Consider the following 14843-nt stretch of genomic DNA (forward strand, 5'->3'; position numbering starts at 1 on the left):
GACGCAAGGGCCACATAATGTTATGAGGGGAAATTGTGTTTAGTCCTAAAAATTGCACAAATAATTTATTTGTGCTTTTGCATATTTAGAAAAATGCTACAGTCTATAAACAAATTTATTTGTAATATGGCAGTAGGGTTATTATTATAGTTTTGGAATTTTTCATTGAAGTTTTTATTTTGTTTTGAGTTTAGATTATTTTAAATTTAGTTAGTTTTAATTAGTTTTCGGGGTGCTTCTGATAGATTTTTTTTAATTAGTTTTAGTTCTTTAATAAATGCTTAGATTTAGGTTAGTTAGTTTCAGTGTTAGTTTTAGTTTTTTTTGGTTTGTTTTTTAATGTGTATTACTTGTGCGCAATATTTAAAAAAAAACACGATGGGCGCGGCGTCATTATTCCAGTTTATATCAAAATAAATCTACTAAAAATCACATTTAAAATCATCCCCAAAGACTCATGCATTAAATTAATTACCAAGACTAAAACGAAGGACATTTTTGCTATAATTATAGTTAGTTTTAGTTTAGTTCCTTTTGTAAACATAAAATGTAGTTTCAGTTAGTTTTCTTTTTTAAAAAGCATCTTCGTTTTTATTTTATTTCGTTAACAAAATTGTTTTTTGAATTTTTATTTCTTCGTTAGTTTTAGTGAACTAAAATAACCTTTAATGGCACCAGTTTTTCGATACCCTCCCTTCTTACTTTGACCATCTCCAAACATTTTTTGTTTTTATTTTATTTGAACTTGAGTCAAATGCCATTTTTAGCATATGTCGCGGGCCACTAAAAAATGGACGGCGGGCCGCAAATGGCCCCCGGGCTGTAGTTTGGACACCCCTGCTTTTGCATTAAAAAAAACAACAACGTATAAATACGTCTTTGGGACCATGGTCATATTTAAAATAGAACGTATTTATACGTTTTTTTGGGTGCAAATGAGTTAAAGGCAAAAATATGCTGAGTCATTAACTAAGCAGTTGTTTTTGTGCTGGCAGTGAAACAGACACCTACATTGGCTACCTGCCGTTGGCTCACGTTTTAGAGCTCAGCGCCGAGCTGGTGTGCGTCTCTCACGGATGTCGCATCGGTTACTCCTCCCCGCAGACTCTCGCCGACCAGGTCAGTGTACACACACCCTTGTAAACATCACATGAAGCAGATTTAACCGTCAAGTCACTTTATATGTTCTATTGCGACTTGTTGTTGAATTGTTGCAGTCCACCAAAATAAAAAGGGGCAGTAAAGGGGACACCAGCATGTTGAGACCGACGCTCATGGCAGCTGTACCAGTGAGTGTTTTGAATGCTGCTTTTTAACTCTTTTACTGCCATACGTTATCAAAACGTTATCATTCACGTCATCCTTGAAAACATTCTATTTCATCAGATTTCGTCATGTTTCGTTGTAATTTGGCAGCCCATTGAAGACATACAATGCTGCCATCTGGTGGCCATAGTTAGTGAATGTTTTAGATTCTACAACACATTGACCAGGCAGCGCTGCACTTAGATGTTGCACTGCACATTGATTAAAAAAAAAAAAAACGTAGTTGACGTCATTTAACGTTTATGGCGGCATACATCGTGATTTTATTAATCGTGATTAAACGTTTTTGGCGGTCAAAGAGTTAACATGCAGAATGCGGACTAATGTACTTTGTGCGTGACGTACAGGAAATCATGGACCGTATTTATAAGAACGTGATGACAAAAGTGGAAGGCATGAGCAAATTTCAGAAGACGCTGTTTGTGCTGGCGTACAACTACAAGATGGAGCAGATCTCCAAAGGCTACAGCACGCCTCTTTGTGACAGGTGACGCACGCGCGACACAGTAACACGCAGGGGAAACGGTATCTTACTCGAAATGTCTTTTTTTAGTTTGGTGTTCAAGCGGGTTCGGGCGCTGCTGGGTGGGAACACGCGCGTGCTGCTCTCAGGCGGAGCCCCGCTGTCGGCCGCCACACAGCGCTTCATGAACATCTGTCTGTGCTGCCCCGTGGGGCAAGGCTACGGCCTCACCGAGACCTGTGGAGCCGGCACCATCAGCGAGGGTAACTACAGAAACGTTTTTTTTTTGTTTTTTTCCCCTTCTCTCTAAACACAGTCTTGCAGGTGGCTTTTCATAAATTCGCCTATTAACTCATTCACTCCCGGCCATTTTCACAGAACGTCATTTTCACAGCAATCTCGTTCGCTCCCGGCTATTTTACTGAATTTTGACTGATTTTGCAAGGCCCACAAAAAATTGTGTTCAATTGCTATAAAAGCATGGAAACTACCAAAAGAAAGATTGAAGTCTCTTCTTTCATCAGGAAAAAAAAGTATGTTTCTATCTGTTTCCATTTTGCAGCAATTAGCATTAGAAGAGAGCTAAGTTTCATCAGTTTTCACAAATATATTTAAAATTGTAAGTAATTTAGCTTTTTTTTCTAGATGGCCCTGGTTGATCTCCTTTGCTCTGCTGCCACCTGCTGGCCGTTTGTGTAATAACTACCATTTCTGCAACCGTTCTTTGCAGTTGAGAGGCTGCATCAAAGCCTTCTGTATGCTCTAGCATAAAAAACAAACAAAAACAAACAAACGTATAACTACGTCTTTGGGACACTTAGAACATTAAAAAAAACGTAATTATACGTTATTGGGAGCAAATGAGTTAATATTATTTTCTTTTTCTTTTTTTTTTCTTTTTTTTTTTTTTTGCGATGTGAGCATTTTATGGTTGTTGGTTCGAGAAGACCTTTTCAACCAGTACAACAACAACAAAAAACATGAAGTCCTTGCAGCACTCAACCAGAACCTGCAAGAAAGTATTGCACTCTTCTGCAAAGCTTTTTCAGCCCCTTGAAAATCGTAGCTTTAGCGCTCCATGGAAGGATTTTTTTTTTTTTTTTTTACTTTTACAAAGCCCCCAGGTTGCACAGGAAATGGGCTATAATTGACAATGATTTTTATCTGAGACCCCAGGAAGAATAGCAAACATTGTGGTGGAAGCTAATGAGGACACCCGAAAACAATAAACAATTCAAGAAAACGAGATTTTTTTCTTTTTTTTTCTGACAGAAATGATCTTCTTACATAAAATAATAATAAATAAAATCCACTAGCGGAAACGGGCTTGTTATAAAAAATAAAAACAAAATAAATAATAATCATTTTTTTTACTGTCAGAAACTAGCTTCTGCCAGTTAAAAAAAATATATTTATAAATATTTTTTCATTCATTTATATATTTATTTCTACTAGCAGAAATAACCTTCTGATATCCTCCTCACTACCAGGAAAAAAAAATATTGTCCAATCATGTTTATTTTGATATTCCCAAATCTTTGTGAAGTAACTGGAATACGGCAAAAGAAATTTTTGAAAAAAAAAAAAAAAAAAAAGTTTTATTTTTAAGCTATGATGTGTCTACTACAGAGGACATTTTTAACTTTTATGCTAGGCTCAAATACAGTTAAAATATTTCAAACAATACTTTAATGTGTTCTTAAGAGTCTGATAGAAAACATGCTAACAACATTTAACGCCTAAATTTGTTCAATAAAAAGTGTTATACACTAACTTTTCCTCTTCCCTAAAAAGTGCTTGCACTGAGGGAAGCCCCACCCCTACACATTTGGTATCATTGGAAAGCTCTGGATGTCCTCTATGGAGCACAAAATGAGTTAATTCAATCATATGCACTGGGTGGGAGATATTAGGGTTTTAAAAAGGTCCACTGCAGAGGACAAATTTGAATTGCTGGTCGTCAGGAGGTTACAAAATAGGTAAATAAAAGCCACTGGTGGAAACGGGTTTCTAACAGTTATTCAAGCGGGGAAATGGGCTTCTGATGTTACAAATAAATAAACAAAATCCACTTTTTTACTGATGAAAATGGGCTCCCATACATCGTTGTATATGCACGCACACATGAATTCTTTTAACTCATTCACTCCCAGCCATTTTCACAGAAGCAGTCCCGTTCACTCCCCAGCTGTTTTACTGGATTTTGATTGATTTTGCAAGTCCCACAGAATATTGTGTTCTATTGTTATAAAAGCATGGAACCAATCAAAAGAAAGATTAAAGTCTCAGGAAAAAAAAAAGTATGTTTTCTATCTGTTTCTGTTTTGCAGCAATTAGCATTAGAAGAGATTGAGCTTTTTTTTCTACATGGCCCTGGTTGATCTCTTTTGCTCTGCTGCCACCTGATGGCCGTTTGTGTAATAACTACCATTTCTGCAACCGTTCTTTGCAGTTGAGAGGCTGCATCAAAGCCTTCTGTATGCTCTAGCATTAAAAAAAAAAAAAAAAAAAACGCAAAACGTAAGAATACGTCTTTGGGACACTTAGAACATTAAAAAAAAACGTATTTATACGTTATTGGGAGTAAATGAGTTGAGAGTAAATTACTTGTCAGCGATACCATTTTTTCCCCCAGACCCATTCTAGTATGAGCACTCAACTCTTGAGTAGTCACTGATACTGATACCAAGTACCAATTTTACTTTTGATCCATAAAATTTCTCTCCAATAAACCAAGGACCTATAATTTAAAAGAAAGATCTAGTGTATATATCCCTATATTGCATTTTCCTTAAAATTACATAAATTTAATGGTAATTTTCTATTCTTCTCATTTCTAATTTCTGATCGCCAAACAGCCACAGTATCAGCCGCTGTCGCGAGTACTGATACCTCGAAATAAGGCCTGGTATTGACCTTCACTCAACCATCCCTAACATTTATCTTGCGGGTTTTTGCTATTCGGCTTTAATGTATTCATCTTTGTCAGTAAACGCCGCCATTCACCGTTCCTTGATGTTTTGCAGTTTGGGACTACAGCACCGGACGTGTGGGCGCACCGCTCGTCTGCTCAGAAATGATGCTGAAGGACTGGGAAGAGGGTGAGTCCGGCAAAGCGACGTGAGAATCAAAAGCATGCCGGGTTGTCCGCTCTTGAAGATGCAGCTTTGTGCGTCCGTGTTAGGAGGCTATTACAGCACAGACAAGCCCAACCCGCGTGGGGAAATCCTGATCGGCGGACCCAACGTGACAATGGGTTACTACAAAAATGAAGCCAAGAACCGCGAGGATTTTTTCGTGGACGCCAAAGGCCAGCGATGGTTCTGCACCGGAGACATCGGAGAGTTTCATCCTGACGGATGCCTCAAGATCATCGGTGAGAGACTGAATAACAATTACGGCTGAATGAAAGCGTAAGATGAAATGTTATTTTGATTGGGGTAAGTGAATCTTATAAAAAGGTAAACTAACAAATGCAACATAATGGAATAGAATGTAAACCAGGGGTGTCCAAACTACGGCCCGGGGGCCATTTGCGGCCCGCCGTCCATTTCTTAGTGGCCCGCGACATATGCTAAAGAATGGCATTTGACTCAGTTCAAATAAAATAAAAAACAGAAATGTTTGGAGATGGTCAAAGTAAGAAGGGAGGGTGTCGAAAAACACAGGTGCTATTAAAGGTTAAAACTAACGGAAAAAATAAAATTCCAAACTACAATTTTGTTAACGAAATAAAATAAAAACGAAGATGCTTTTTAAAAAAGAAAACTAACTGAAACTACATTTTATGTGTACAAAACTAACTAAAAATAAAACTATAATTATATCAAAAATGTCCTTCGTTGTAGTCTTTGGTAATTAATGTTAATGCATGAGCCTTTGGGGATAATTTTAAATGTGATTTTTAGTTTTTGATATAAACTGGAATAATGATGTTGTGCCCGTGGTATTTTTTTAAATATTATGCACAAGTAATACACATTTAAAAAAATAAAAAAAATAAAACTAATACTCAAACTAAACTAAAACTAAGCATTTATTAAAGAACTAAAACTAATTAAAAAAAACCTAACAGAACCACCCTGAAAACTAATTAAAACTAACTAAATTTAAAAAAAAAAACTCAAAACAATAAAAACTAAAGTGAAAAATTTAAAAACTATGATAACCCTACTGCCATATTACAAATAAATTGGTTTATATCCTGTACCATTTTTCTAAGTATGCAAAAGCACAAATAAATTATTAGTGCAATTTTTAGGACTAAACATAATTTCTCTTGACATTATGTGGCCCTTGCGTCCTAATGATTTTCTGTATGTGGCCCTCAAATGAAAAAGTTTGGACATCACTGATGTAAACAGTTTGCGCATTTAAGCATGATTCATTGCGACTTGTGTTGTGCACAACTTTGCCACATGGGGGCAGTGTAATACAGTCATGCAGACACTAAAGCTCAAGAAAGTGATCTCAAATGAATTACCTGGTTTAAAAAAAAAAAAAGGGACACCATTTTGTAGATGCTATTCATTTGACAATATATTTGTTAGCATTAAGTTAAGGGGACATATTGTGGTTGTTTCAAATAAACATACATGTCATTCTCTTTTAGTTTGACAGTAAACGCCAACTGGGAGTGGCAATATTTTTTTTTTTCTTTTAAGAATTGTTATAGCTTAAGTACTGCTTGGTTAAAGTGAGTTGAGTTCACTGCCAGGCTCAGCACAATTTCGGTTTCTTGTCTAGTGTAAAAGTAGAGTCGTGCTTTGCCGCCATTTTGTGACACCTCCAGGCAATTACAAACGTTTTTTAGGGGAGTGTCAGTTACTCACATATTTCTGCTATTTAACCACACAATGGAGGATAATGAGGACGGGCCTTTTCGGATAGTGACATTATCTTTCCACAGATCGCAAAAAAGACTTGGTGAAACTACAGGCTGGCGAGTACGTCTCTTTGGGAAAAGTGGAGGCCGTTCTGAAGAACTGCCCGCTAATAGACAACATCTGTGCCTATGCCAACAGGTAAGTCCTTTGACAAATGCTGATTATTACTATTATTATTATTGTTTTTAACTCATTCACTCCCAGCCATTTTCACAGAAGCAATCCCGTTCGCTCCCGGCTGTTTTACTGGATTTTGACTGATTTTGCAAGGCCCACAGAATATTGTGTTCTATTGCTATAAAAGCATGGAACCTATCAAAAGAAAGATTAAAGTCTCTTCTTTCGTCAGGAAAAAAAAGTATGTTTCTATCTGTTTCCGTTTTGCAGCAATTAGCATTAGAAGCAAGCTAAATTTCATCAGTTTTCACAAATCTATTTAAAACTGGAAGTAATTTGGCTTTTTTTCTACATGGCCCTGGTTGATCTCCTTTGCTCTGCTGCCACCTGCTGGCCATTTGTGTAATAACTACCATTTCTGCAACCGTTCTTTGCAGTTGAGAGGCTGCATCAAAGCCTTCTGTATGCTCTAGCATAAAAAAAAACCCAAAAAAACGTATAAATACTAGGGGTGGGACAAAAAACCAATTCGACCGAACCATCGGTCGTCAAGGGGAGCTAAACGGCCGTATCGGTAGCAGACTTGTCAACCGATACAAAATCCGCCGGGAATCCTTAGATACATTGCTTGTCAAGCTGTGGACCGGATATCGCGTTGCTGTGAATCGGTTGCGAGTGAGGCTTTATGGTTTTCATAACAATCGCAAGAGTTCTGCATCGTGCTCTACTTGTTTTGTTTACATTTCAGTAGCAGCACTATTCAAGCTACTTCCGTGTTTACAGAGAGCTAGTAAAGTAGCGCTCAGAGACGCTTCATTCCCCGGATGATGTAAACATAATGCAAAGACGTTACGCACCTTTTTTTGGGGGGGGGCGCCTACCGTCAACGCCGGGCTCGCGACACGGCACGCACGCAGTCGCGCACAACGAGTGATAACATACAAATGGAGACAGTTAGCAGAAGCCGGTGCCGTACATCTCGGTATTTCCCATGGCTATCGAGTCCTCTCGGTGCACTTGTATGTCCCGGGCCGGCGTTGGTACTGCGCGCGAGCCAAAAAGAATAACTCCCGTGACGATCCAATGCATGGATTCAAACGACACAGGTATGTCCCACAGCCAACACACCAGCTAAGCTAAAAGCACACTGCAAGTATCTCATTTCTCAGTTTGTGGCTCCCTGTCAATGTATACAACTAGCATGAGCAGCAGGGAACTGAGACGTGCCCGCAATTACGTCATCAAACTCAAAATGAACGACAGCCCAAAAAACAAAATATAAACAGTAGTGATTCCGTGGTCATCATCGTGTCTCAGATTAAAAAAACAAAAAAGATGTCATACATTAACCAAAAATGAATGTGATGGCAAAGAAAAACAAAAATTGTTAAAAACAAAAATTGTAAATAAAAAGGGAAATGCACTTTTGTAAATATTTTTGGATATATTAAGTTGTTAAAATGTGTTTGATAGATTTATTGTTCCATAAGGTGGCTTCATATTTCTTTTGGCTGGACGGTAGGTTTATGTCATGTCTTAAATTTATGTTTCTGAAATACTTCACAATGTGGACATATTCTGTTTAATTGTGTTGGTGTCTTTTTAAAGGTTAAATATTTATATTTCAAATTGAATTATCAGCCTTTTGTTTTCCTGATCCTGATTTTGAATTAAAAAACAAAAAACAATTATAACTGTCAATAACAACTAATAAATATTTAAACTGATAAATTTTTCAGTCATATCGCCCAGCCCTTTGTTCCGGTCCATTTAAATAATTGATTCAATATATAAAAATATAGAAGACATTGTTGTTGTTCTTTTTTTACACATTTGTAGATACTGTAAAAATTTGTGGTGTTTTAAGATTGTTTACAAGCAACAAATGTCACTATAAGTTTTGAATATTGAAATTAATCGTATCGAATCGAAAATCGTATCGTTCCCAAACTTAATCGAACCGTTCTGTTCTGAAAGATAATCGTTTTTCAATCGAATCACAACTTGTGTATCGAGATACATATCGAATCGGCCTCATGTCAGAGATTCCCACCCCTAATAAATACGTCTTTGGGACACTTAGAACATTTAAAAAAAAACGTATTTATACGTTATTGGGAATAAATGAGTTAACTGTCTTTGTGTTGGTTTTCAGTGACCAGTCGTACGTGATCAGCTTCGTGGTGCCCAACCAGAAACTGCTGATGGCACTGGCGGAGCGGTTGCAGGTGCGAGGCACGTGGGAAGAGATCTGCAACAATCCCCAGATGGAGAAGGAAGTGCTCCGCATCCTCACAGAGGCTGCGATCTCATGTAAGGGAGTTTTCGACCCTCTTTCCTAACCACAACAATATGGCCAATTCTAATAATCCAATACTAGATCTTGATAAAGTCATTTCTATACACAACATTCAGTTATATTTGACATCCATCTAGATTTATTGTAACAATATACTGGTGACGGTAGTTATGTTATTATATTTCACTATCTTGTGTTCAAAACTAGCCATAAAAACAATAACTTAAATGCCAAATGGGTAATTACACGATATGACAGATTATTAGGGTCCCCACACGGAACATAATAGGTCGTAAACAAGAAGTGTAACTGCCTCACACTCCCAAGCAATAACATCTTTGTCGCAAAATAATTCACAACCAAACACTTAACTCATTCACTCCCAGCTATTTTCACTTCGCTACTGGTTGTTTTCCTGGATTTTGATTAAGAAAGATTAGTGTCTCTTCTTTCATCAGGATAAAAAAAGTATATTTCTATCTGTTTCTGTTTTGCAGCAATTAGTGTTAGAATATAGCTAAGTTTCATCATTATTCACAAATCTGCTTAGAATTGTGGGAAAACAGCTTGTTTTCTTCATGGCCCTAGTTGATCTATTATACTCTGCTGCCACCTGCTGGCCGTTTTGGTAATTACTACCATTTCTTTCACCCATTCTCTGCAGTTGAGGCTGCATCAAAGCCTTCTGTATGCTCTAGCACAGCGGTGTCCAAACTACGGCCCGGGGGCCATTTGCAGCCCATTTTTCAGTGGCCCGCAACATATGTTAAAAATGGCATTTGACTCAGTTCAAATAAAATAAACAAAACAAAAATGTTTAGAGATGGTCAAAGTAAGAAGGGAAGGTATCGAAAAACTGGTGCCATTAAAAGTTATTTTAGTTAACTAAAACTAATGAAAAAAACTAAAATTAAAATAAAAAAATAAAATAAACAAAATAAAATAGACACGAAAATGCTTTTTAAAAAACGAAAACTAACTGAAACTACATTTTATCTTTACCAAACTAATAACAACTAACTATAATTTTAGCAAAAATGTCCTTCGTTTTCGTCTTTGGTAATTAATTTAATGCATGAGCCTTTGGGGATGATTTTAAATGTGATTTTTAGTAGATTTATTTTGATATAAACTGGAATAATGACGTTTTGCAAGTATGTCACACAGAAGTGATGTAATCTACCAGCAGCCAATAAAAAAGCACCTTCAGATGACGTTGCGCCCATTGTGTTTTTTAAATATTGCGCACAAGTAATACACATAAAAAAAACTAATACTAATACTGAAATTAACAACTAAACTAAAAGTAAGCATTTTTTAAAGAACTAAACTAATAAAAACTAACAAAACCACCCTGAAAAGTAATAAAAACTAACTAAAATGAAAAATTCCAAAACTATAACAACCCTACTGCCATATTACAAATAAATTGGTTTATATATTATAGCATTTTAATAAATATGCAAAATCACACGTAAATTATTTGTGCAATTTATCGGACTAAACACAATTTCTCTTCATAACCTTATGCGGCCCTTGCGTCCTTCTGATTTTCTGTATGTGGCCCTCAAATGATAGTTTGGACACCCCTGCTCTAGCATAAAAAATAAAATAAAAAAAAGTATAAATACATCTTTGGGACACTTAATACATTTAAAATAGAACATATTTATACGTTTTTGGGAGCAAATGAGTTAAAAAAAGAGCTGATCATGAAGCATTGAGCTTCTAGCTAGCATGTACACAAGCATGTTACATAGTGATACATAATGACAGAGTTGAATTACTCACCACAAACAAACAACCTTCACATCAGTCGTATTAGCTAGCATGCTAGTCTAAATCGTAAACGCAAACTGACGTCGCATCAGACATGGGCAAACAAATATAAAGAAACGTTGTAAACTCAGCTTGGCATTTACGCACAATAACAAACGCTGGGGAAGGCTGGCAAATTGTACAGGTGACATAGAATTTAATTAACCTTCCACCAGATGGCGCCAAATCAAAACTTCAATTGCCTGAGAGCAAAAATAGAAAACAGCCAATGTTTTCAGTAAAGAGCAGGATCGTTTCCAGGGATATTTATTTATTTATTTTTTAATCCTTGTATGATCAAGTTCACGAACCCTCTTACTCTCTCTCATGCAGCCAAACTGGAACGGTTCGAGATCCCCAAAAAAGTGCGGCTGAGCGCGGAAGCCTGGACGCCAGAGAGCGGCCTGGTCACGGACGCATTCAAACTGAAACGCAAGGAGCTCAAAACGCACTACCAAGAAGACATAGAGAGAATGTACGGAGGGAAATAACACATGCTAACACGCGCGGCTCCGAGCCCCCCCCCGAAAGGACAGCTTGGGGGCTGGCGCGTTACGCTTTAGATCAAAATACAAGACAGACCCCCGCCCGCTATTGATCAACAACACGGGAAGATTCCGCCTTCCACACAACCAGTGACTCGCACTCCCGCCCAGCTCTTAGCGATGCGTTTCGCCCTCGGTGTTGCCGCGGCAACCAAGGCCATGCGCGGACTTCTGCACGAAGGGAAACAAAAATATCAGGTTTGGACGTACGCACGCAGTTACGCGTCAAGACAGCCGCCCGCCGCTTTCTTGCACCTCCGCCGCTCCCCGGAGACGACCGCTGGTACAGTTGGGGGGGGGGAATGTGGTCATCTGAGTGGATACCTTGTGGGTTGGTTCAAAAATGGGGGTTTTAAATCCACTGTCCCGTCTTTATCTCTGGTTGAGAATCAACAATAAGAAGTGAGAACACTAAGCGTCACAGGTACCTTTGACTTGAATTGAGCCAAGGCACACATTTTATTTAGGAAATCTCACCGCTTACCAACAAACAAAAACTGATTGTGATTGAAGGTCATTTTTTTTTCCACAGTACAAAAACAAAAGGAAATTGTAATATTTAAAAAAAATAATAAAGCAAAAGATTGTCAGGCTAGGGGTGTCCAAACATTTTCCTTTAAGGTCCACATGCAGAAGATCAAAAAGACAAAAAAGGTCACTTTGACATTGTCCAACTTAATTAAACGCGCTTAAAAACTCATTCACTGCCATTGACGGAAAAAGACGTCAAATGATGCATTTTTTTGCTGGTCTGGCAATGAATGTGTTAAAGAAGATAAGGCAAACAGTTTGTGATTTTCCAGGATTTTGGGTGGACCACCAGCCCTGTATCCCGCTGTAATAGATCCGCCCCTGCCCTGAGCAGATCTCCACAGCCAGATAAGAGTAATCGGTAATAAGATAATTGTTTGAGCAGTTTAAGATCTTAGTTAATCTGTATTGTGATATGTTCACAAATCAGACCTTGACACATTTAAGAAAGTGGCGGAAAATATTTTTACTTCTGAAATTGTAATATTTTAATTGAGACTTTGTAAGGAGAAATATTGTTACTATTTCCGTTCCAAATATTTTCTTTGCATATCCAGAAAAGCTATATAATCCTATACACTTTTTTTTTTTTTTTTTTTTTACATATCAAACGTTTTTTAGATATGCTGAGGGCCGCTAGAAAATGGACCAGGGGCTGCAAATGGTCCCTGGTCCATATTTTGGACACCCCTGGTTCTGTAGGCTGAATCGAGACATTTTTAACATTTAATAACAGGATAGTAAAATGAGGTTAATTTTTGTACCTTCTGCTGTCAAAGAGCATTTCATTGTTTTGCTTGTCACTATATGTTGCTGGCAAAGACATAAAAGTTCATATTTTTCTTTCAAGTGAATGTTTTTAAATTTCACTTACTTAATCTTAATCTTAATTGATTAAAAAAAAAAAAAACACTTAATGGAGTTTTGTTCACCTATTTATGCGAATGACGTATATGGTGACCGACAAAACAAATTACCGGTAAATGTTCCTCATCAAAATGGCACCTGACCTTTGCATTCACTTTTTGTGATGTTGTTGTTTGGTGAGTTTTTTTTTTCTAGTGTAATAAGCATTTTAGAGGAAAAAAAACCAAACAGTTTAGCTTTAACTTAGTAGGCTACAAAGCATTTGCAAATTTCAGGGTTCTCGCTCCGTTCTGATATTTTTTTTTATCTGTCCTTTTGTTGCTTCTTATTGTCTTTTTTTTATTTGTGGAGAAAGTGTTGCAAAGCCATGAGAGATCAGTCAAATGTTTGTGTTTATTTGACGGTTTTATTCTTTTAATAGCATCCATATTTTTTTCTACTTTTGTGCATTTGTGTTTTGTATGTTTACTTCATCTAATAATTGATAGTCCCCTTTTTTTTTCTTTTTTTTTAACTCATGTCACAAAAGGTTGTTTACTTGAGTATGTGTTTACCTATTTGACAGTCACCTTCTGTATATTATGCAGTGTCCATTTTGCTTTTTGGCCTTCTTGGTGTCATTTTTTTCCACCTGCGCGTGCTGCCAGTTTGATTGATGCTTAGAAAACTACAATGGTCCTCTTGTTTGACGCCCCTTGTCGGGTTGTGGATAACTTGTAGTCTTGATGCGCCTTGTCGGGTGGGGCAAATCTATCTATCTATCTATCTATCTGTCTATCTTATCTATCTATCTGGCTAGCTCGTCATCTATTTATCTATCTATCTATCTATCTATCTTCTCATTGTGGTGCAACTGGTCAGGTTGCGGCTAGCTTGCTACACTGTTCCGCTCTCCATGCTGCACCGTTGGCGAGTTGTGACGAACTTAACTTCCTCTTGTCGACGCTTTGTCGGGTTGCGGCTAACGTAAGTTACATTTTGTCGGGTTGTAGATAACTTACTGTTATCTGTTGTTACGATGCTCCTTGCCGGGCCGCAACTAACATGCTACATTCTGTTTTTATTATGATGCGCCGTGTCGGGTTGCGGCTAACTTTAGCTTTCTCTGTTCATGGTGTGCTTTGTCAGTTTGTGGGTAACTTATTGTTATCTCATCATGAGGCGCCTTGTCGGGTTGCGGCTAACGTACGTTATATTCTGTCGGGTCGCAGCTAACTTACTACGTTATGTTTCCATCATGATGCGCCCTGTCTAACTTACGATGTTATCTTCCTTTTTTTCATAATACGCTTTCTTAGGCAACATTATTTAGCTGTTAACTTAAACGTCACGATAAGCCTTGTCGTGTTTTGGATGCGTTTTTGTTATATTCTTCTTGTCGGGTTGGGCATGGACGTTTTGCTTCCCATCACCAAAATTTCACGTTCAATTACCAACAAAGCATTTCACTTAAAGGTGTATTCAAGGATCTTCTCAAAAAGTAGAAGCCAAACGTCCGTTTGTCACTTTTTTTTTTTTTTTTTTTAAATGGGCTTGCGGCAGAACATCCTACCAGCTCGTCCGCAGGGGTGGGGCGCCGAACGTGCAAGCTTATCATCATCATCATCATCATCTTCCTCAGTCTCTGCAGCCGGCCTCACTTCATAGACGGATGTCCTCTTGCGGCTTTCAGCCATTTTCAAAGTATGCGGTGCGGTCGGGGGAGCTACCACGATGAATGGCTGAATCCGAAGGTTAGCGGCTACATGCTACCAACACTCAAAGTGCGCATGCGCAGCTAGGGACGGGCACGCACGACGTCGTTGCGGCATATTGATCGACGGGATCGAGAACCAATCGTGAAGATGATCCACCCGGAAGACGCAGCGACCAAAGATCCTTGAATGCGCCTTTAAATGTCACGTTGGAATGGACGTCTCCAAGGGAATGTACTGTTGTTACTTTGCCTTTCCTCCCACTACCTTTTATTTTAATTGTACAAATACGCTTAT

At 37.9% G+C, this 14843-nt stretch overlaps 1 protein-coding gene and 1 long non-coding RNA gene across 4 annotated transcripts in view; one reads left to right on the top strand and one right to left on the bottom strand.

Moving 5' to 3' along the window:
* Nucleotides 1-1124, bottom strand: part of LOC144015071 (uncharacterized) — a 6092-nt gene extending 4968 nt beyond the window's left edge. Inside the window, exon 1 of the long non-coding RNA XR_013282679.1 lies at nucleotides 1012-1124. This is a non-coding gene — a long non-coding RNA (uncharacterized LOC144015071). The remainder of the gene's footprint in view (nucleotides 1-1011) is intronic.
* acsl3b (acyl-CoA synthetase long chain family member 3b) overlaps nucleotides 1-12583 on the top strand; it is a 22136-nt gene extending 9553 nt beyond the window's left edge. For all 3 annotated transcript variants that reach the window (XM_077515376.1, XM_077515368.1, XM_077515381.1), the window contains 9 exons: nucleotides 996-1119; nucleotides 1218-1289; nucleotides 1674-1813; nucleotides 1880-2052; nucleotides 4816-4890; nucleotides 4974-5165; nucleotides 6699-6813; nucleotides 8948-9105; nucleotides 11243-12583. In XM_077515376.1, the coding sequence (XP_077371502.1) occupies nucleotides 996-1119; nucleotides 1218-1289; nucleotides 1674-1813; nucleotides 1880-2052; nucleotides 4816-4890; nucleotides 4974-5165; nucleotides 6699-6813; nucleotides 8948-9105; nucleotides 11243-11400 (1207 nt within the window). In that variant the 3' untranslated portion in view covers nucleotides 11401-12583. The remainder of the gene's footprint in view (nucleotides 1-995; nucleotides 1120-1217; nucleotides 1290-1673; nucleotides 1814-1879; nucleotides 2053-4815; nucleotides 4891-4973; nucleotides 5166-6698; nucleotides 6814-8947; nucleotides 9106-11242) is intronic.
* Nucleotides 12584-14843: the final 2260 nt, after the last annotated feature.

The sequence above is a fragment of the Festucalex cinctus genome, chromosome 1 (genome assembly GCF_051991245.1).
Source record: "Festucalex cinctus isolate MCC-2025b chromosome 1, RoL_Fcin_1.0, whole genome shotgun sequence".
NCBI classification, from domain to species: Eukaryota; Metazoa; Chordata; class Actinopteri; order Syngnathiformes; family Syngnathidae; genus Festucalex; species Festucalex cinctus.